This window comes from Lepidochelys kempii, chromosome 7 (assembly GCF_965140285.1).
Source record: "Lepidochelys kempii isolate rLepKem1 chromosome 7, rLepKem1.hap1, whole genome shotgun sequence".
NCBI lineage: Eukaryota > Metazoa > Chordata > Testudines > Cheloniidae > Lepidochelys > Lepidochelys kempii.
Window position 1 is genome coordinate 10,716,548 of NC_136386.1, and position 22,127 is coordinate 10,738,674.

A 22,127-nucleotide genomic window follows, 5' to 3' on the forward strand; every position below is an offset into this window, starting at 1 on the left:
TGTCTGCCCTTGCTTTCACAGAGCGAGGGAGGGAAGGGGGGCCTGACGATATGTACCCAGAACCACCTGCGACAATGTTTTAGCCCCATCAGGCATTGGGATCTCAACCCAGAATTCCAATGGGCAGCGGAGACTGCGGGAACTGTGGGATAGCTACCCACAGTGCAACGCTCCGGAAGTCGACTCTAGCCTCGGTACTGTGGAAGCACTCCCCCGACTTAATGCACTTAATGCACTTAGAGCATTTTCTGTGGGGACACACACACTCGAATATATAGAACCGATTTCTAAAAAACCGACTTCTATAAATTCGACCTTATTCCGTAGTGTAGACATACCCTGAGACCTTATCAGTGCTGAGTAGAAGAATTAATTCCTGTGTCTTGCATACAACTCTGCTGTTAATACATCCCTAAATGATGTTTGCTCTTTTTTGCAACAGTACTACATTGCTGACCCATATTTAGTTTGTGATCCCCTACAACCCCCAGTGCATCAACAGCCACTTTCTGAAGCATACGGCAAGAGGGCTTATCAGGCTTATTTACCACCAAAAAGCTGGTGGTTTTTGTGCATGTGGTTCTAAGAATCAGTGTATTTTATATAAGACATTGATGCACTGAGATATATCCTTGTGCTCTCTATCGTCCAGTTTATGCACCAACTTATTATAATATATGTGCATCAGTATTTATTTTGTTCTAGGTTAGTACCACAGCAAATATCAATTCTAAAAAATGTTTGTGGGGGTGATTTTGCTAGTTATCACAACTATTATTGCTGTTCAATATGGGGGTGGCGACCAATTGCCCACTGTTAATCTCCCCTAGATCTTTGATGCAAGACTAAAATACAGGACAGCTTTCCAGCTCTTAATGTCTAATCACCTTAACATTTTCAAAATAGGTAAAGCAAAAGTGCCATTCACTTTTCTGTGAAGGCCAGAAATTAATCTTTGTAGCTCTTCATTGCTAAATTCTATGTATTAAGAAACAACATAATTTTTAAGCACCGAAATACAGAAGTTTAAGGATAAGACTAATATTAGGCCATTCAGATCATCTATCTGGCAATGAAGGATTTATCCTAATTTTAATAATACATGCAGACAAGAGCAGAGATTGACAACAAATGCCTTGAAAATTGTTTGCGATGGCAAAACAGTGCCTTTCATTTGCACCTCTTACGGAAGTAGTTACAACATCCCTTGCCCCACTCCTATCGGTTAGGATACTGTTTTATTCCCTTATAAGGTGGCACAGACAAAAAGTCTCTCTCATACTTATGTGAAAAAAAAATCTACTATCAACAATGTTATCATTAATAAAAAGTTAGTAACTAAAATATTTACTTGGCCAATAAGACATCAACTGTTTAAACACAGGATGTTTCATGATTTTTGTTTTTGGGTCTGGTTACTATCTTATTTCACTTCTTTATATATGCCATATACGTGTTAAATCCACAATTGTATAATTTCAAAATGGTCACTAAAATACACAGATTTAATTGATTGGTGGAAATATTTAAAACTATATTTTAAACTCCTTTATTTGTAATTACAAAGCTCATAATAACGTTTAAGGGAAAAGGGAAATCTAAATTTTTGACAGGATAAGTGCTGGAAATAAAAGTTTTCACTTCCCTGGAGTGGACTAACAACACTGCACTAAATTTGTCTATGTTTAGTCACAAGAAACTACAGCCACTGATATTTTTTCTTTTTTTAAAACAAAAAAGGTTTGTGGTTTTTTGGTTACAGTAGTATTAATCTATGCTTATAACGTAAGTAATTTAGCTCAAAAGCACTGCTTTTGCAGTCATGCAGGAACAGAATTAAGTTATGATCCTACCATCTAACCTACATAGCAGATCCTTGTACCCATGTGGAGTTCCACTGAAGTAACTGGGGCTCTGGAGAAGTTACCCACAGATCAGATTGCTGGATCCAGCTGCAGTCTTTTCCTAGCACAGCTTGAAAACTAGCAGCTAGTGCTACTAGCATATTATTTTAGTTATTCATTAGAAAGGTTTTTACTCGGGGTATGTTTACGCTACCCACTGGATCAGCGGGCAGTGACTGATCCAGCGGGGATCAATTTACCGCGTCTAGTCTAGATGCAATAAATCGACCCCCGAGCGCTCTCCCATCGACTCCTGTACTCCAGTTCCGTGAGAGGCGCAGGCGGAGTCGACGGGAGAGTGGCAGCAGTCGACTCATCATGGTGAAGACACCATGGTAAGTCGATCTAAGTACGTCGACTTCAACTACGTCATTCATGTAGCTGAAGTTGCGTAACTTAGATCGATCCCCACCCCCCAGTGTAGACCAGGCCTCAGTGTAGCATTAGCCATAAATTGTTGTACATTGGTCATATTATAGGCTGTGTTCAAATTTTCTGGGGCTTATTAACTGCTATAAAATTTGCTCAGTACTGACATATGAAATTGATATACATGTGTAAATGGGTATATATATTAGTTTCAGTTGTAGCTTTGTTTTTTATACAAAGATGATCTGCAGATCTAAATTCCAAGATCAAATGAAACAATTGTTCTGAATGCCTCCAGCCACCTTAGTATTGGGGGCATCCATGCTCCTTACTTACCATTTTCTCTTCTTTTTCTGCAAGACCCAAATTCTTTGGAGCTGTCGAATTCTCATTTAACACAATAACCCAGACATCACACACACCAGGAAACTGCTAACTGCCTAACGAGAGTCTTCAGTTTTTAAAGCATTGTTTTTAAAATGCTTATACCCTATGAAATATGATCATTTTTGAAAACTTGCAAGACTGCAGATTATTGTAAAAACCACAAGACTTCCTTTCACTCAAAGGCTCAAGATCCTGAAAGCTGATTCATGTGGGCAGAACCCTACACCTGTGCAGAGCCTCGGCCCCATGTGGGCGTAAGGGTGCATTGCTGAGTTGGAGTGACAGGCATCTGTAAGACCCAATGGAGGTCCGTGGGCAATACAATGTCACCAACACAGTTCATGCTGCAGCATTACAACAAACAACAAAAGCAGGTAAACTACAGCAGGTGCAGACTAGGGATCCTGCAAAAGGAGGAGGAAAACAGTTTAATTTTCATGTGCTAAATGCTCCTCTCTAGTTTCGGAACACTTAGAACATAACCTAAAAGTAGAATTTAGCATCACTTTTTAAAAAGTTATATCTTTTTTTTTTTTTTTTTTAAAAACGCTGGAAGCTACCTTGATCTTTTATGATGCAGCTGAATTATTAACATTTGAAGATCATACACATGACCTTCCTTGTCCGACTGCTGAATAATAATTTTCTCCAAGATACTTCCATCATTTCCTAAAATAAATATGGGGCAAGATATCAGCACACAATATCTAATGAGGAATACTGTAGTCAAACATACTGAAAAAGGCTTACTGCCTGTGAGAATTGCAAGTGTACAACTTTACATATATGAATGAGATAATACTCAGTTTCTAGGCGGAGTAATGGCCAGGCAGCTCTGTGTACTATCTCCATCCAGAGTGCTGGCTTCGCAGCTCACAGCCCGCACCACCCTCCTTCAGACCCCCCGTCCAAAGTTTTAGTTAGGGGTATAGTAAAAGTCATGGACAGGTCACGGGCCATGAATTTTTGTTTACTGCCCGGGACCTATCCGTGACTTTTACTAAAAATACCCATGACTAAAACGTAGCCTTACCCATGTTTCAGCTACAGAATAAGGTAAAGCTCCTAAAAACAGTCAAGCAGGTAAAATGTTAGGTGACCATTAGATATTCACTTTGCTTAACTAATGTAAGATTTAGCTACTTCCTCAAAAAAGCTCACTTCTGCTGGACCATCTACAAGAAGTGATGCAGTTTTTAAAAGATTACAAATTTAGGCCACAGTCCTTCAAATAACTCAGTGCTGGTAGATCCCTGCACCCACATAAAATCACGCTAAAGTCGGGGGAGGAGGCATTGCCCATGTTGAGTCAGTTTTTCAGGATCAGGGCATTAAAGAAACTATAAAGGTGTGTACATGACTTAAGTGAAATAACAGCACGATCTTATAAATATAACCATTAGCCTACTATTATTTCCCTTACAACCATTATGTCTAAATTTAGGGCTTGAAACAACACTATTACCTGAATCAATGTTTATTATACTATGAACAAAAGGCATTTCTGAAATATATTTTCTTAATGTTATGCCTACAGTATTAGAAAATGTTAAAGCTACCAACTAGTGGTATATAAAAATGTTTCATTTATTTAATGTCTATACTACCTACATATAGAAAGTTTTCCCATGTGTAGTACACATGAAAGTCAGGGTGAGACAAATAACTCATCATCGTTCAACCTGTGTTACAAAAGACACTGGTGAAGATCAGAGCTGTTTTTGAAATGTTTTTATGCTTATTTTTAAAAAGAACATCATATCAAAACCCTAGAGTATTCTGTGAGTAATAGCAGTGATCAATGGATACCTATTTGCCAAAATACTCTAGGTTGTTTACCATAAAACAAATAAAACTTAAATTGCTAAAACGTTATATATAGACGGCCTGTAGCATCTGAACTGCATTGTCAGTATTCAATTTAGATCGTAAACACTACGGCACTGGGACAATTTCTTCTTCTGTACTGCACTCAGTGCACTGCAGGTGCTCAATAATTAGCAATAAGAGTATTTCAGGAAACTTGGTGAGCTCTTACTCCTTTAAAAATTCATTTATGATCTTAAGTGTCAGCATTACAAACAAGTTTTGTTTTTATTACTGTCGTCCTTCACTTCATGTTCTAATTTGTTGTGCTGAGAGCTGTTGTGCACATGTTAAACAGCTGCCATAAGCATGGCAACATTTCAGCAGCAGCTGAAATGATCCCAGCATTCAGGTTGAAGATTCATTTGTAAAGCCCTGTGGGGGGAAAGGTGCTAATGAAATCCAAGAAGTTGTAAGAAATTGTATTAGTTTCAGGCCACAGCTGACTAATAGGAAGAAGCTTTTTATTTATGGCTCCTGGACTCATTCTCTGTTTACAACCCAGTTCTGTAGGATAACAAGCCAATCTCACATTATGAAGTTTGGGTACAGATGTGTGTATTAGAGGGTGGGTTTCAGGATTTCATTCTGACATGGGGTAAAAGCAGTGAGGGTGAACCAGTTAGGAATGGGGTGAAGGGATCAAGCTTTGACCTTAGGGTGAGGCAGTCAAAAATGGGGGCAGGCATTAAACTTTGACTCTAAGCTGGGCAGTCAGGAATGGAGTGGTGTCAGGCGGTGAGTCTGGACTGGGGCAGTTAGGAGTGTGGGGGTGAGTGGGCTGGTACAGTTGGGAGCAGTGGGGGGCTTGTACTCTGCACTAGGAGAGGGTCGTCCCCGCCCCCCGCGGCTCAGCCCCATGTATTTGCAGTTGGCGGTTATGGAGCTGGTCTCTCCCCCCCAGCAGAGCCTGCAAGGCAGAGAAGACCAGACCCACCACCTCTCCCCGGTCTGAGAGAGACAGCAGCGCTGGGCCCTGGGCCTGGGGGTCGAGCAGGGCCCTGCTCAGGACAGGGGTCTCTATGCTGGGGGGGGTCTCATGAGGCCTGGCGGAGAGTCCCTGGGCCCGGGGGGAAGCGGGGAGTCAGGCAGAGGGTTCCTAGGCCCAGGCGGACCTTGCGGGGGGCCGGAGGAGGGGGGGCGGTGGTATTGCGGAGGGTTCCTGGGCAGAGAGTCCCTGGGCCCCAGGGCTAGGGGTCAAGCAGACAGTCCCGAGGCCCAGGCAGGTCTGATGGGGGGTATCGCGCAGGGTCCCTGTGCCCTGGGGTGGGGGGGCTCATAGGGCCTGGCCCGGGGGTACCGCACAGGGTCCCCAGGCGGGGGAAAGGGAGAGGGGCTCATAGGGCCTGGTTAAGGGGTACCGCGGAGAGGCCTCGGATCCAGAGGGGCTCATAGGGCCTGGCCAGGGGGTACCGTGGAGGGTGCCAGGGGGCTCATAGGGCCTGGTTAAGGGGTACCGCGCAGGGTCCCTGGGTCCAGAGGGGCTCATAGGGCCTGGCCAGGGGGTACCACGGAGGGTCCCTGGGTCCGGGGGGCTCACAGGGCCTGGCCAGGGGGTACCGCGGAGGGTCCCAGGGGGCTCATAGGGCCTGGCCAGGGGGTACCGCGCAGGGTCCCTGGGTCCAGGGGGGCTCATAGGGCCTGGCCGGGGGGTACCACGGAGGGTCCCTGGGTCCGGGGGGCTCACAGGGCCTGGCCAGGGGGTACCGCGCAGAGTCCCTGTGCCCAGGGGCAGGGGGCTTATAGGGCCTGGCCAGGGGGTACCGTGGAGGGTCCCAGGGGGCTCATAGGGCCTGCCTAGGGGGTACCGCGGAGGGACCCCGGGTCTGGGGGGCTCACAGGGCCTGGCCAGGGGGTACCGCGCAGGGTCCCTGTGCCCAAGGGCAGGGGGCTCACAGGGCCTGGCCAGGGGGTACCGCGGAGGGTCCCCGGGGGCTCATAGGGCCTGGCCAGGGGGTACCACGGAGGGTCCCCGGGGGCTCATAGGGCCTGGCCAGGGGGTACCGCGGAGGGTCCCCGGGGGCTCATAGGGCCTGGCCGGGGGGTACCGCGGAGGGTCCCCGGGTCCAGGGGGGGCTCATAGGGCCTGGCCAGGGGGTACCGCGCAGGGTCCCTGGGTCCAGGGGGGGCTCATAGGGCCTGGCCAGGGGGTACCGCGGAGGGTCCCCGGGGGCTCATAGGGCCTGGCCAGGGGGTACCACGGAGGGTCCCCGGGGGCTCATAGGGCCTGGCCAGGGGGTACCGCGGAGGGTCCCCGGGGGCTCATAGGGCCTGGCCGGGGGGTACCGCGGAGGGTCCCCGGGTCCAGGGGGGGCTCATAGGGCCTGGCCAGGGGGTACCGCGGAGGGTCCCCGGGTCCAGGGGGGGCTCATAGGGCCTGGCCGGGGGGTACCGCGGAGGGTCCCCGGGGGCTCATAGGGCCTGGCCGGGGGGTACCGCGGAGGGTCCCCGGGTCCAGGGGGGGCTCATAGGGCCTGGCCGGGGGGTACCGCGGAGGGTCCCCGGGGGCTCATAGGGCCTGGCCGGGGGGTACCGCGGAGGGTCCCCGGGGGCTCATAGGGCCTGGCCAGGGGGTACCGCGGAGGGTCCCCGGGTCCAGGGGGGCGCATAGGGCCTGGCCGGGGGGTACCGCGGAGGGTCCCCGGGGGCTCATAGGGCCTGGCCGGGGGGTACCGCGGAGGGTCCCCAGGCCCCGGCTCCGCACTCACTTGTCCAGCCAGAAGGTCCACGGCGAGTGCAGCGGGATCCCGCCCGGCTCGGGCTCCAGGCTGCGCAGCTGCTGGTGGTTGATGGGCACCGGGTCCTCGTCGCCCTCCTGCTCGGGCGGCGGGTGCGGGGGCTCCGGGCCCGGCCGGCTCTCGGGGGGGCTCAGCGCCATCGCCCTGCGCTTCCTGCCGCCGGCCGAGGCTGCCAGGGCCTCCGCTCGCCGGCGCCAGCCTGCCACCCCCGCGCCGGGCAGCAGGGGGCGCCGCGCCGCAGGGACACACGGACGGGGAGGGGCGGAGATGCGGGGCGGGGGCAGCCATCGGGACCCATAGAAGGAGGGGGACAGACACACCGACGAGGGGACAGGCAGGCAGACAAGGGCGGGGGGGATGCCGGGAGAAGAGGCACACAGGCAAGGAGGGAGACTCAGACAAGGAGAAGGACAGAGACCCAGAGCCTCGTAGCGTTGCCAGCCCTCCAGGATTTAAAAATTAAAATCTTTCCTTAACGATTATGTCCTGTGATGAAGCCTCCAAGGAATGCGTCCAACCTAAATGGGCAACCCTAAGCCTAATGGAAAGGGACAGACAGACAGACAGGGAAAGGGGGGAGGACACACCGACAGAGGGACACAGACCGGTCAGTGCACCACGCCAGGACACCGACCCCTACCGAAAAGGAGAAAGACACACAGACACCCCCACAAAGGCAGGGACATCGAAGGGTGCACACGTCACTGTCCTCATAAATAAGGGCGAACCATTTTTTAAAGTACATGATCCATTTTCCATTATGGCACTTCCTGTACCTGGGAAGTTTGCTAGATGCATTACAGGTGGAGAAGACAGATTCCCTGTCCCAAAGAACTCCCAGTCTAAGGCCCTGATCCCGCAGTAGGCTCTGTGAGCAGGCCAATTCACACATGTTGACCTCATTGTCAATGGGACTTTAGCTCCTAAGACCCCTTTCAAAAATGAGACTTGGGGTATATCTAGACCCTCATAGGGCAGACAGCCTATATTAACAAAAGGATTTTTCCTGTTAGTGTAATGGCACCACCTCCCTCAATGATATTAGGTATAAGTACATTGATGGAAGAACTCTTCCATCAACATCGCTGCATCTGCAATGGAAGTTGTCAGCATAGCTACAGTCAATAAGAATGCATTTTTTCCCCACCCCTGATGGATTGTAACTATGCAGATATAACTTTCAAATGTAGACCAAACCGTAAGCTCCTAAATCACTTAGATCTTGCAAGGCTGAGCAGAGCCGTGCCTAAATACCTGTAAAATCTGGACTTTAGGGCCTAATCCTGCAAACACCGGGGTAACAAATGCATGTTTCATCCCATGGAGTGAAACGGGACTGCTCATGTGTATCTTCAGGATAAAGGCATAAGTAGACCACATATAGGCAATGGGAGGGATACAGCATATGACAATTCTCTATATACCTTTTTGATCGAATGTATTTACCTTTGTCTATGGAAAGCTGTTCCTTATGTTTCAGAAAGCACACATGCTAGAACCTTACTCTAATAAAAAGTAAATACAAAATAATTTTACTCATAGTAAAGTTAAGCAGGTGCATAAGCAAGAGCACGACTGGAGACTATGAATCATATCAGATTCTTGGAAAGCATATTTAATGGGCTGAATAATTTCATATACACCTCATCCTAAAAGAACATCAATAAAATCATGTTCCTTTTAAAAAACGAATCCATCAGTAAGGTCACCCATAAAAAACAGGATGTACATTACCAGGGAAACAAAGTTAATGATTATACTGTGCAGATGGAAACTGCTAACTGCTTTGTCAAATCAAATAAGATCTGGAAAACTAGTTGCATCATCTCTTGTTATTTAATTTACTCTTCAAATAGAAGGCAGAAGATAATGACCATTTGGAATAGTTTGGATTCCTGTATCCATAGATATGCCTGCTGTGGACTCTCCTTTTATTTTGGCAGGGAACATCAAAAATTGTAATCTTGCAAAAACAACACAACATGGGGCTTTATCCAGCCAAAATAACCCATGTGGTGTTTTTCTCCTCAGAAGGAGTAGGGGATGAGGAAGGGGCCAATGTCTCTTGACCTAGAAGGACCATATCAAGGCCCTATGACTGCAGTAGTTCAGTCACCATGCCTATTAAATTATTGGTATGCCTTTCTGAGATTCCCATCAAACATGTCCATCGGTGCCAATAGATGTGGTGATTTTCTCATATGCACAGCTGTTACCCTAGAAACGAGGCTGAGACCACCAACTCATTTCACAAAATCCAGCAGATTACTAGCTGTTACTAGCCATCAACCTAGACCAGACTGGTTTCAGAGTAACAGCCGTGTTAGTCTGTATTCGCAAAAAGAAAAGGAGTACTTGTGGCACCTTAGAGACTAAGCAATTTATTTGAGCATAAGCTTTCGTGAGCTACAGCTCACTTCATCAGATGCATACTGTGGAAAGTGTAGAAGATCTTATTATATACACACAAAAAGCATGAAAAAATACCTCCTCCTGAAAAAGTACCCCACTCTCCTGCTGGTAATAGCTTATCTAAAGTGATCACTCTCCTTACAATGTGTATGATAATCAAGGTGGGCCTTTTCCAGCACAAATCCAGGGTTTAACAAGAATGTCTGGGGGCGGGGGGGGGGTAGGAAAAAACAAGGGGAAATAGGCTACCTTGCATAATGACTAAACCACTCCCAGTCTCTATTCAAGCCTAAGTTAATTGTATCCAATTTGCAAATGAATTCCAATTCAGCAGTTTCTCGCTGGAGTCTGGATTTGAAGTTTTTTTGTTGTAAAATAGTGACTTTCATGTCTGTAATCGCGTGACCAGAGAGATTGAAGTGTTCTCCGACTGGTTTATGAATGTTATAATTCTTGACATCTGATTTGTGTCCATTTACTCTTTTACGTAGAGACTGTCCAGTTTGACCAATGTACATGGCAGAGGGGCATTCTGGACACTCCTTGATGAAACCCCCTGCCCCTTGGTTCTGACTCTGGCTGGGGAGGGGGAATGCAGTCAGATGATGCACTGGATTAGAGCGTCCTTTATCTACGAGGCTTGTATGGAGCCTCAGATAGAAGCTAAAGCCACCTTCCTGGGTTGGATCAAACAAAGAACAACTATGAAAACACTGCCTGTCCCCTACAACCGTAGGATGAATCCTCTGTGCATCACAAAAAGCACCTCCTTGCACTAGCAGGTTTGAATTCAGACCAATGAGGAAACATCTAGGGAAATAATCATTGAAACATTTAAAGAATTTTACAGGATTTTGCTTTAAAATACTGTTTTAACGTTTGTCATGTAGTTAAAGAATTTATTTTTAAAGTGATACACAATGATAAAAGCCACCCTGTGCCATCTCCTCTTACAAAGTAAATACTGGTCTGTACTGGAAACTTCTGATTTCTGTATCTGTAAAGCCGGTAAAGAATTTGATAACAACCCTTAAGCCATAATCAAATTGAGGAGATATATGAGTATGCCATAACCTCAGTTCTCTTAACTGATAGTTGGAGAAAACAAAACGGCTGGGAGTGGGACATATACTTGTCCAGGTTCCTTCCCCACTCTGAACTCAAGGGTACAGATGTGGGGACCTGCATGAAAGACCCCCTAAGCTTATTCTTACCAGCTTTGGTTAAAAGCTGCCACCATCAAAGTGTTACACAAAGAACAGGGGAACAGCCCACTTGGAAACATCTCCCGCCCCCAAAATATCCCCCCAAGCCCTACACCCCCTTTCCTGGGGAAGGCTTGATAAAAATCCTCACCAATTTGCATAGGCGAACACAGACCCAAACCCTTGGATCTTAAGAACAATGAAAAAGCAATCGGGTTCTTAAAAGAATTTTAATTAAAGAAAAAGTAAAAGAATCAGATGGTAAATACCTTACAGGGTAATTAGATTCAAAACATAGAGAATCCCTCTAGGCAAAACCTTAAGTTACAAAAAGACACAAAACCAGGAATATACATCCCATTCAGCACAACTTATTTTATCAGCCATTTAAACAAAACAGAATCTAATGCATATCTAACTAGATTGCTTACTAACTCTTTACAGGAGTTCTGACTTGCATTCCTGCTCTGGTCCCAGCAAAAGCATCACACAGACAGACAGGACCCTTTGTTTCCCCGCCCTCCAGCTTTGAAAGTATCTTGTCTCCTCATTGGTCATTTTGGTCAGGTGCCAGCGAGGTTATCTTAACTTCTTAACCCTTTACAGGTGAAAGGGCTTTTCCTCTGGCCAGGAGGGATTTAAAGGTGTTTACCCTTCCCTTTATATTTATGACACACACCCCCAAATCACAGATAGGGTGAAACGCTGGCTAGGATTTCTTCCTGGAGCGCTAGGAGAAAACAGAGTTAATAAGACACATGCACCTCTAAATATACTACCAAGTATATAAAGACTAACAATATTTTCCACATCTCAAGGAAGATTTTAACCACTTGATTCTGGGAAACTTTCACGGGAGAGTGTATCAGCCACTTTGTTAGAAGCTCCTGAGATGTGTTGGATGTCGAAATCAAAATCTTGGAGAGCTAAACTCCACCGAATACGTTTTTGGTTATTTTCCATGGCAGCATGAAGCCACTGTAGCGCAGCATGGTCGGTTTGCAGGTGGAAACGCCGTCCGCAAACATATGGGTGTAGCTTTTCCAGAGCGTAGATAATGGCGTAACACTCTTTTTCACTGACTGACCAGTTGCTTTCCCTCTCAGACAGCTTCTTGCTGAGAAACACTACAGGGTAGAATTCTTGATCCGGTCCTTCCTGCATTAAAACTGCTCCCACAGCACGTTCGGACCCATCTGAGGTTACTAGGAACGGTTTGTCAAAGTCTGGGGCCCTTAGCACAGAGTCAGACATGAGTGTCGCTTTAAGCTGGTTACAGGCCTTCTGACACTCTTTGGTCCACTGAACGGCATTTGGCTGTTTCTTTTTGGTTAAGTCTGTCAGTGGGGCGGCGATTTGGCTGTATTGTGGTACAAATCGCCTGTAATATCCGGCCACGCCTAAGAAGGATTGGACCTATTTCTTTGACTTTGGGACAGGCCACTTTTGGATAGCATCCACTTTGGCCTGTAGGGGGTTGATAGTTCCTTGACCCACCTGGTGTCCAAGGAAAGTCACTCTGTTTAGGCCTATTTGACACTTCTTAGCCTTAACAGTTAGTCCTGCCTCCCTTATGCGCTTGAAGACTTTTTGTAGATGTTCCAGGTGTTCTGCCCAGGAATCCGAAAATATGGCCACATCGTCAAGGTAGGCGACTGCATATTCCCCCAATCCTGCTAGGAGACCATCTACAAGTCTTTGGAAGGTGATGGGTGCATTCCGCAGCCCGAAAGGGAGTACATTAAATTCATACAGTCTGACATGTGTGATGAAGGCTGACCTTTCCTTGGCGGATTCATCTAGCAGTACCTGCCAGTACCCCTTGGTTAAGTCCAAGGTAGAGATGAACTGGGCCTGTCCCAGTTTCTCTAATAGTTCATCTGTGCGTGGCATTGGATAGTTGTCTGGGTGAATTACAGCATTTAGCTTATGGTAGTCCACGCAGAAATGTATCTCCCCATCTGAATTTACAAAATTACGTATCATGGCCCCCAAAGTCCCATTAAATTTCTCTACCAGGCCATTTGTTTGATGATGGTAAGGGGTGGCAACCAAGTGATTCACCCCATGAGCTTCCCAAAGGCTTTCCATAGTTCCTGCCAGGAAATTAGTTCCTGCATCTGTGAGGATGTCGGAGGGCCAACCTAGCCTAGCAAAAATTGTTCGGGGGAACCAGACTGAGGCACTGGGACTTGCTGGGGCGTCTGAAAAAGTTAGAACTGCCTAGGTCACCATCAGGTGATAGTAAGGCACAGACATGTGTAGACTGTTTTAAAAAGCCTTTTTTCTTTAATGTTTTGTTCTTCCTGCTAAAATAACTAATACTTTGGTTTTAAGAAAGCTGCCTTGATCGCTGTACGTCACAGATGTTGAACAAGTTAGACCAGCTGAATAAGCACAGCTGATACATAGGCTACTGTAGCCAAGGGTGAGACTGAGAGAACTTCAAAATTCCACCCTGGAATAGGTAAAGGCCAAGGCCTGGCACCACTCAGAGAGATCTGGGACGCAATAGAAGCTCAGCGAGCTCTGTAACTGTAGCAGTGTGCCTCTAGCATCACTTTCCTGTGCCTAATTTGAGTTCTTGCACCTCTCTGCCATAGCAGAGCCTCAACCAATTTCATGCTGTGGGCAGGTGATTAGACACACACAGTGCTGGAAGCATCTTTGGAAGCATCAGGAATGACTGATGTACAGTCAGTTGGGAAAGACCTTTTGTGATAGACAAATGTAACCTAATTGTGAGCTCACCTGTAAAAAGTATATGAACGTTCATTAGATTTTACAATAACCTACAAGAAAAAAGTTGATGGAAAGTAGGTCAAGTTTTTTTCAGTAATGAATGTTATAAACAGGTGCAAGAGAACCAGACAGAGACTAAATCAATTCAAACAAAAAGGGCCACATTGTTGTAATTCAAGACTATCTTGAAATCATGCTTGGTAAAAACAGAAGATGTGGAACCAGAAATTAATGAACCAATACTGGTGTGTCAGATTGCACTCTAGCTAATTGCTAGAATGATTACTGTAATACTACCCTATGTATTATTGTGCATTCATTTATTTTCCACAGCACATATCTAGTAATATTAGCACTTAATTTAACTAAAGACATATTATTAATTTTACATAACATATTTAAGGACATGAATATTATCAGTGATCTAAGAACATTTATTCTACACCATTTATTCTACCGTCTATAGACATGGTACCAAGTTATTTCTTAATCTACCTAATCATGAAAGATCTGCAACCCTTGTTTGGAAGATCCAACATTACTAGTTTCAGGCCCATTACATGATGGTGGACTACATTTGATCTATTCTGGCCTCTGGTTGTTTTTTCAGGCACATAACACTATATAAGTTCATTAGTTTCTTTTTAAAAGGCCTCTGGTTAATGAGTTCTATACTATTCAGTTTCTAACTAGACATTAGTTGGTTTTACTTGCAATATACTAGTTCTCTTTTCCTCTTTGTGTTCTCAGGCCTACATAACTGATACCTGCCAACTAACTGAGGCTGAACCCTTGTTAAAATTGCTTTAAAAAAAAATAGATGTCACCTCCATTCTAAGCCAACTTGGGGTCTCCTATCATCAATGGCCTGAAGTCAAAGAAAACATCCACTGACTCCAATGAGACTTGAATCAGGCTTCAAGTTGAATGGATCCTCTTGCTGATACCGCTTACAATTCAGTTCCTGATTCTGGTATTCTTGAGGCTCACAGAATGGGCCAGCAGCCATGAAAGCTAATTTCTACTGGATATAAACCTTATGTTACAGTCACTACTGAATCATTGACTGCGACAGTGCTGTGTGTTGAGGCATTGTGAGAAATAAAAGACTTGCTGATGGTAGGTGGAAAGAGTGACAAGCAAACCGTCCAAAAGCCAAAGCAAAGTTTAGAATATAATAAAAGCATCCTTTATAGCCCATTATATTTACTTCTAAAAGGTTAAAGGAAATGTTTTTAAATGCCTAAAAATATGTATAATGTTGAACTGCACTGTTTTTGGCAAGAGATCCCCCATCTAGGAAAGATTTCATAGCCAAGCTGTTAAGCAGAGGTTGTCATGGAAACAGAATGTATTCAAGTGATATGGGAAGTGATATACTCTATTTAATGTGTTCTTCATTTGCTGCAAATTGGGAACATGGCAGAGCTAAAATCCATTATGTAACTTTATTTTGTTAAAAACAAATGGGCTTCCCTTTATTTTGTTACAAAGTATGGACTCAGTCCTGCATAGTGCACTGTTTCCCATTGGTATATCTAACCAGAGGTGCTCAGATTTACAGCCAGGGGTGAAAGTAAGGCGGTACGGGCCGGTACAGCGTACCAGTAAAAAGTAGCCGCCAGTCCCGGCCCGTGCCGCGGCAGTGCTTTAACGTTGCCGCCCCTTTTGCACCCCCCATTGACGGTCCTGCCAGGTTCCTACCAGCAGCGACAACCCAGCAGGGCCACCGACGGGGGGTGCAAAAGGGGCAGTGATGTTAAAGCATTAAAGTTAATGTCGTTGCCTCTTTTGCCCTCCCCCCCGGCCGCCAATGGGTGGGGGGGGAGGGACGGACTGCAGCAGGGGTGGTGGGAGCCCCGGGCCCTTTTAAATCATGGCCCCAGGTGGCACGGGCCAGGCAGCTCTGATGGGTTGGCTGGGGGACGCTGACCCCAGCCCCACCCCTTCCGCCTGAGGCCCCGCCCCTTCCAGGGGGGCCACAGCAGCCCCATACCAGTAAAAGCTCAATTTTAATTTCACTCCTGGTTACAGCTGTGGTGCAACCTTAGTTATGGCATTTCCTGACTTTTGAGTACCTAGCCAGGCATCCTAAATGTAGTTTGGAATTTACTAGTTTTTTTCCTTAGGAGAAACTAAGGATGCTCACAGCTGGGCTCCCTCTTGCAAAATTTGTGACGTGCCTAGTACTCATCTTTGACCTTTACATCCTCTAGACTAGTGGTTCCCAAACTGGGGTTCATGAACCCCCAATACAGGGGGTTCTCAGGAAAAAATTCCTTTAGGGCCTTAGGGACCCCGGACAGCACGGGGCCAGCAGCCCGGAGCCCCTGGACTTCCAAGAGCTAAGCAGATCAAAACAAGCATATCTATCACGCTGAGGAGATTTAAACTTCAAGACTCCTTATAAGAAAGGGAGGTGGGGTTTTTTGCTGTTTATTTTTTATTTTTTGCTGTTTTTAAAATTAAATAGGCAGCTAGTATTGTTTTTAAAATTATTATGAAGAACAAGTTTAAGCTTTGTTGTAACATATGTCGTTTTCCTGGACTGCTCAAGACCTGAATGCTTGTGTAGGGGCAACTCTGAGTTGGCTTCTTAAATACCTTCATGCTGTTTCACATCTGATGCTCCTATTTTTCATCAAGGAGTCTTATTCAAGGTGATACAAGCTACAAAAGTGAGATCTTGTAAGAGTGTTGCTGATTTCATAATGTAATTAAAATACTGTAATGATAAATAATAATTAATAAATAAATGGTGCGTAATAAGCATGTCATTAAAACAAATTTTATATTTCTGGGATCACTGCTTTTATAATTTATACTCAGGTAAAGGAGAAAATCCCTGGAAATATTCATTTTTAGGAGGGGGTTTGTGAGACTTGACATTTTAGTGAAAGGGATTCACAAGTTCTTAAAGTTTGGGAACCACTAGACCCCTTGGTACGTTACAGAGCAAACAGCAACCCACTTCTCAGAACTCACGGCTTCTTCAGTACATTTTTCACTGTAGAGCATGTAAAAAAAAACCAAAAATCACAAGTATGTTTTTAAATACAGTGAGAAAGGAAACATACATATTTAGAACACAGAAAAGGGACTGAATTGGTTTTGTTCAAATTTAAAAAAAAAAAATCACCTTTGGGAAGGACAGCAAGCTTGGAAAATTTCCATCTGGAAAAAAGGTGACCCAAACTGACCTTGCAATGGAAACCATTATAGAGTTTTTGCTATAGCAGTTGCTGCCACTTCTATTATAATTGCAAAGAAAATTGCCCTTACAGTTACACTATGAAAACCATTAACATGCCACACATAGATTATAGAAGATAATGCATTGGAAAGCGTTCAGGGGAAAATGTCTTAATGTCTTAAGTGATGACACAAGGGAGCGGGAAATTCTGGTTGCCTGGTACAGGTTGATCTTCAGGTAAAAGGTTAAAAAAATTCTCTCAGCACTTCAGTACTGAAGGTGTTACATAAATGAATACGATGTAAAATGATCAGTGGAATGGTTATGGTATTTCACAATCTCCTGTTCTTGTGGTTATGAAAACTGGCTGAAAGTTTCTTTTTTTCTGGGGTGGAAGAGCCCGTCTTTCTTTTTGGACTTTCCCTGTTGTTTAGCTCCTGGAGGCAAGCCCTAAGGTGAAAGATGTGGAAGGCCAAACAGCTTACATTGGCTGAAAAAGGCTCTGCAGCTAAAGAAGAGGTTAGAAGAGTAGCTATGGGGCAAACATCTTGTGTTCTAAACAGGCTAGCTCTTCCAAGCCAGCATCCTAATTTGAGCTTCTGATACCTTCTTTTCATCTACCATAATGTATTATCTATTGCATGACTCACAACTGGTAGAAAAATATGCCTTGATATAAATCTATCCTGTAACCTTTTGAAGACAAATATCTTAATGATAAATAATGACCATTCTTTCCTGTTCTAGATCACCTTTGATTCAAGCATCCCAAAGTGATTTACAATGCATTAAGCCTCAGTTCCTATGGAGCAGATTGGAAGGTTAGTACTAAGGGCATAGATAGTGCCGCTATAGTATTCTCCTAAGCAAGATGCTTCAAAACTATTTTGGGAATTTGCAACTGGACAGAGGGAAGGTTGAGGATATAACAGGGGAAAATACCTTCCCTTCCATACTCCAATGGAAAAGGTTACAGAAAAAATCTGGCCCTGATCCAAAGCCCACTGAAGTTAACATAAAGACTCCCGTTGACTTCAGTGGGCATTAGATCAGCTCCTTAATCCTCCCATGACCAGTTCTACTGGCTTTGGGGCAACACAGCTTCAACACAGCACAGAATCTTTGCCTCAGAGTTAGAGCTTGGTATGGAACCCAGATCTCCAGACTACTGTCACTGCTAGACCGCCAATGCTCACTTATAGAACATCTCTGCTCCCACTGTCATAAGGCACTGGATCAGGCCCTGAGACACTGAAAGGAACAAGTACTAAGCAGGGCAGGAATTTCACATGCAGAAATGCAAAGAAAAAAATTTGATCCGAATAGTGCCTTAAAACCAGGATTGGTTAGAATAGTGCCTTAAACCAGGTATAAAGAAAAAGACCCTCCAAGCATCTTTCCTTTGTCTCATGTCGCTAAGAAATATCTGTAATATGCTTCACTTATTATATGCATCTTCCCAAATATGTGTTCTTTATTTTGTTACTGATGTCCTCCGTTGGAGCAAAGATTTGACTTTTTTTTTTTTTGGAGAAATGCTGTTGGCACTGCAACTAACAGCTCCTGAGCTGGTGTCAGCATAAAGATGGAAATCTTTTCATGTTGTATATAATATGGTTCATAGCTGAAGGGAACAATATGCAGGAGAGAGATCCTACAAAACGGGCAAAACATTTCAATTTGTGTGCTAGAGTGGATTTGACCTGGGAACTGCAAAGTTTGGGAGCAGCATCCGTAACTTAAATAGTGAAGAACTAAACAAGATTCCACAATAAAGGGAAGAATATGAAAAAGGAAAAGAAAAGATATGGTGGAGTCTATTCTCATCTTTTGCAGATTATGAGCTAGAATCTGTTTGATGATTCAGCCAACAATCTTCTATACCAAAGTCAGCAACTTCCATCCCCTAGGCTACACCAATATACTTAAGAAATGCAATACAATAAGAAAGCAAAGCCGTGGACCTCTGTGTAAGTTAGCCCCCAGAGGCAGACTATCTTCATGGATGTAACTGAAACATGCAGACTTTTTAAAAAAATTATAAATTTAAAAAATAAAAACTATAGAGTTCAAACAAAGTGTGTTCCTTAGTTCAGATCAAGATTCTACCTTATGTAACACAGACTTCGGTGCAAACATTTTTTCTTCACATAAAAAGGTGAGGCTAAATCAAATGGGTCAAATTTTGCTCAATTGTGTCGATGTAAATTGGGGTTAACGTCATTGAAATCATACTGAAAATGAGATAAAAAACAGGCCCACAGCCTCCTATTAAATATTAAAGGTCCTATTAACATATTGTTTGTATATTAGAATGAATCTATTCAAACAAAAAAGAATACTAATGGTTGTTAGTATCCTGGCAACGCGACAGATTCCATGAAAACTTGGATTGTAATAGTAATCCTGTTTCACCAATATGGTAATGCTTTATTTCCAGCTTGTTTGAAATAGTTTTGTGACTCTCAATACCATCAATAGCCAGATAAAACTTATTTAAGTGTTTATCGTATTACAGAAATGGATTTGGCACATCAATCAACATAAAATGGAGCATTGCATGCTAGGACTCAGTTGTCATGGAGTTCAATCCTGCTCCGACTGAAGTCAATGTCAAACTCCCATTTTCTTCTATGGGAGCAGTATCAGATCTTGGGTGCCTTATTGAACTTGGTGAGCCAAATTCTGCTCACAGGACTCAACTCACCCCAGTCTCAATGTCCCTTTCCACCATGTAAGCCCTTAAGGTGAAGCTTAAATGGGTGTTAAATGGCATGGAAGGTTTTAAATGGCATGCACCCTCACTTGAGGGATGGATTTTACTTATTGGGCGTACTTGATTCTCCCCTTTTTAAATCTAACTACAACATTTAAAGGGCAAACAAAAAATCATAAATCTATTTAGGTCCGTTCCCACAGCACTCACTCACCACAGAAGTCCCATTTTCTCACATGAGTGAGGATTGCAGGATTAATACATAAGACTCTCAACCATTAAAAATAATATTCTGAAAGATTAAAGTACCCTGTTTTCTACGGCACTGAACAAGCTGCCTCTCCTTATTTTTACCCATGTGTTTGCAAATTTTATGCTGGCTATTTTAAAGAGCTTCCCCCCCTTATTCTGACACAGCTCTGGCCTCTGGGTCATCCTGAAGTGGAACTTCTGTTCCAAACACTCCCGTCAAATTGAACCTACTTAGACAGAATATGAGAACCAAGAATAAAAATAAAAAGTCCCAATACACAAAGGCTTAAAACATGGGTAAGAGAACAAAGAAAGCAATCCATTATGTCTGACAATCCGAATGGGCATCTGGGAGTTCTGGGGCATTTTGACATTTAAACTCCGCTCAAATTTTGGTTACGGAATTCACTCGTCTCCATTACGTGTCACAGCCTTCCTGTCAATTTCTAGCTGACATTTCAAGTTCTACTTACTTCAGTAAGTGAGTAAGTCCTCTTACCAGAGAGCGAGCTATTAAAATAATAGATTCCCTTTCATTAGACAGTCTTAAAAGCTAAAATAATAATATAGCATGATAAAAATGTTTTAAAAGCCTTAGTTAGTAGCCCACAAAAGCTCAGTACAGACCTATGAACTCATAAAAATGAGATACCCTTTTTCTGCACTGTTTTCATAGCATAATTTTTTTTTTTTAATGAGATAATGTTGGAGCAGTCGTTTAAATATAAAAAGTGCTGGATAGGTTTACTTAACCCCCCATACATGAAAGCAATAGGGGCGAGACTCTACCCTAGGCACAGGCCTGAGCAAACTGCACCATCCCAGACGTAGTCTCTGGAGGCACCCGAGCTCAGACATACACCTCTTGAGTCCCTTTCCTTAATTCCTCTTTTCTCCAGGGGGTCATAGCCTATAGCAGACGATGCTAGCACACTGGCTTAGGTCTTGTTTGAACACAGAAGCTGCACCAATTTAACTTAAGTCAATTTAATTAAACTGGTGTGACTGTTGTATGTGCACTCTCTACTATTGGTATAAATCTTATATTAGGTTAGCTTGTGCCTGAAAATTTACCCATTTCTCACCCCTCCCGTTCCATTTGTTCCAAGCATCTTGATTCAAGATCTGGGTAGCCTGTCCAATGATGTAAAGGATGTACGAGAGGTGCAGGGCAGTGTCTTGCTTTCTTTTACTCAGGCACATAGGCCACATGAGACTTTCTAAACCCAGCTTGTTCACAGCTATCATTCATAAATCACCTGAAACCTAATATACAAAGTATAGTCTAACAGTAATATCAGATTTCAGGTATTATTATTTGTTCAAGTTAAATGATCTTATAACTTGAGAGTGAATGAGAGAAGTGTAGCAATTTTGAAGAAGTACAAATAAACTCTCAACCCTTTGATGGTTTAAAATAAAAATATTAAAGTTTTAATTTGAAGAGATTCCCAAAACGCTTTCTGAATTCTGGAATCAATAGGAATATAGAAATTAATGCCCGTAAGAAGACTGATGTCTGAAAGCATTTCTTCTTTATGACAACAGGATTATCAGTAGAAAGCATTAAGCTTTTATCTAAACAATTATGTTGTGAAACTCTTACCAGAGCACTTTCTGTATCACTGGAAAAGCAACATTTATCAGTACCACAAAAAACACCGTATAAATATATTTAAGTAATTATTATTAGGTGGAATAATACCCAAGCAATAGTAGTGGTTAAAGATTCTTATTTGTGATATGCCCCATTATAACCTAGTGACAACGTACAACTCCATTATTACTGCTGTCATGCCAAATAATTCAATTAGGAGATCAAATCTACAGGTATTCCACGGAGAGTAAGTGACTTCAAAATTTAAAAGACACATGGGGTGTGTTCCAAATTCTCTTCTCAGTTATACTAGTGCAGCTAGTCAGAACTGGGCTCACTTATTTTTAAGCTAAAATAAGGCAAAACAAAGAATAAAAATAAAGGAGCTTTGACTAGCCAATTAGAAATGTTTTTATTTCTAAAATCCTGTACCCACAAAGAGTAGCAATTACTGCCAGGAGTCACCCCATTGATTTAAATAAGACTATTCGTTGTAGTAGGCATTAAGCTTAGTAAGAAGTGGGTGGAGAATTGGGTCCTTACTATATTGCTGAAGACTTGTGTACTCATTCCCTCTGGAAAAAAAAAGACTTTGTTGAGGTTTCCCTTTTTTAGCTAATTCTCCCGTGTGTGGAAGTTTGTGGTGATTCTTTCTGGTGGCAGATGAAGGAATAATTAGTGTTTCCTATTTTGGTAAAACATGATTCTATGTTTTGATTATGGAAATTTAGGTCAGATATTATAGT

At 43.8% G+C, this 22,127-nt stretch overlaps 1 protein-coding gene across 2 annotated transcripts in view; it reads right to left on the minus strand.

Annotated features, from left to right (window-relative positions):
- EIF4E3 (eukaryotic translation initiation factor 4E family member 3) overlaps positions 1–7,482 on the minus strand; it is a 29,492-nt gene extending 22,010 nt beyond the window's left edge. Inside the window, exon 1 of one of the 2 annotated variants that reach the window (XM_073351116.1) lies at positions 7,235–7,482. In XM_073351116.1, coding sequence (XP_073207217.1) covers positions 7,235–7,404 — 170 coding nt within the window. In that variant the 5' untranslated portion in view covers positions 7,405–7,482. The remainder of the gene's footprint in view (positions 1–7,234) is intronic. The other variant, XM_073351117.1, reaches the window with a different exon arrangement.
- Positions 7,483–22,127: the final 14,645 nt, after the last annotated feature.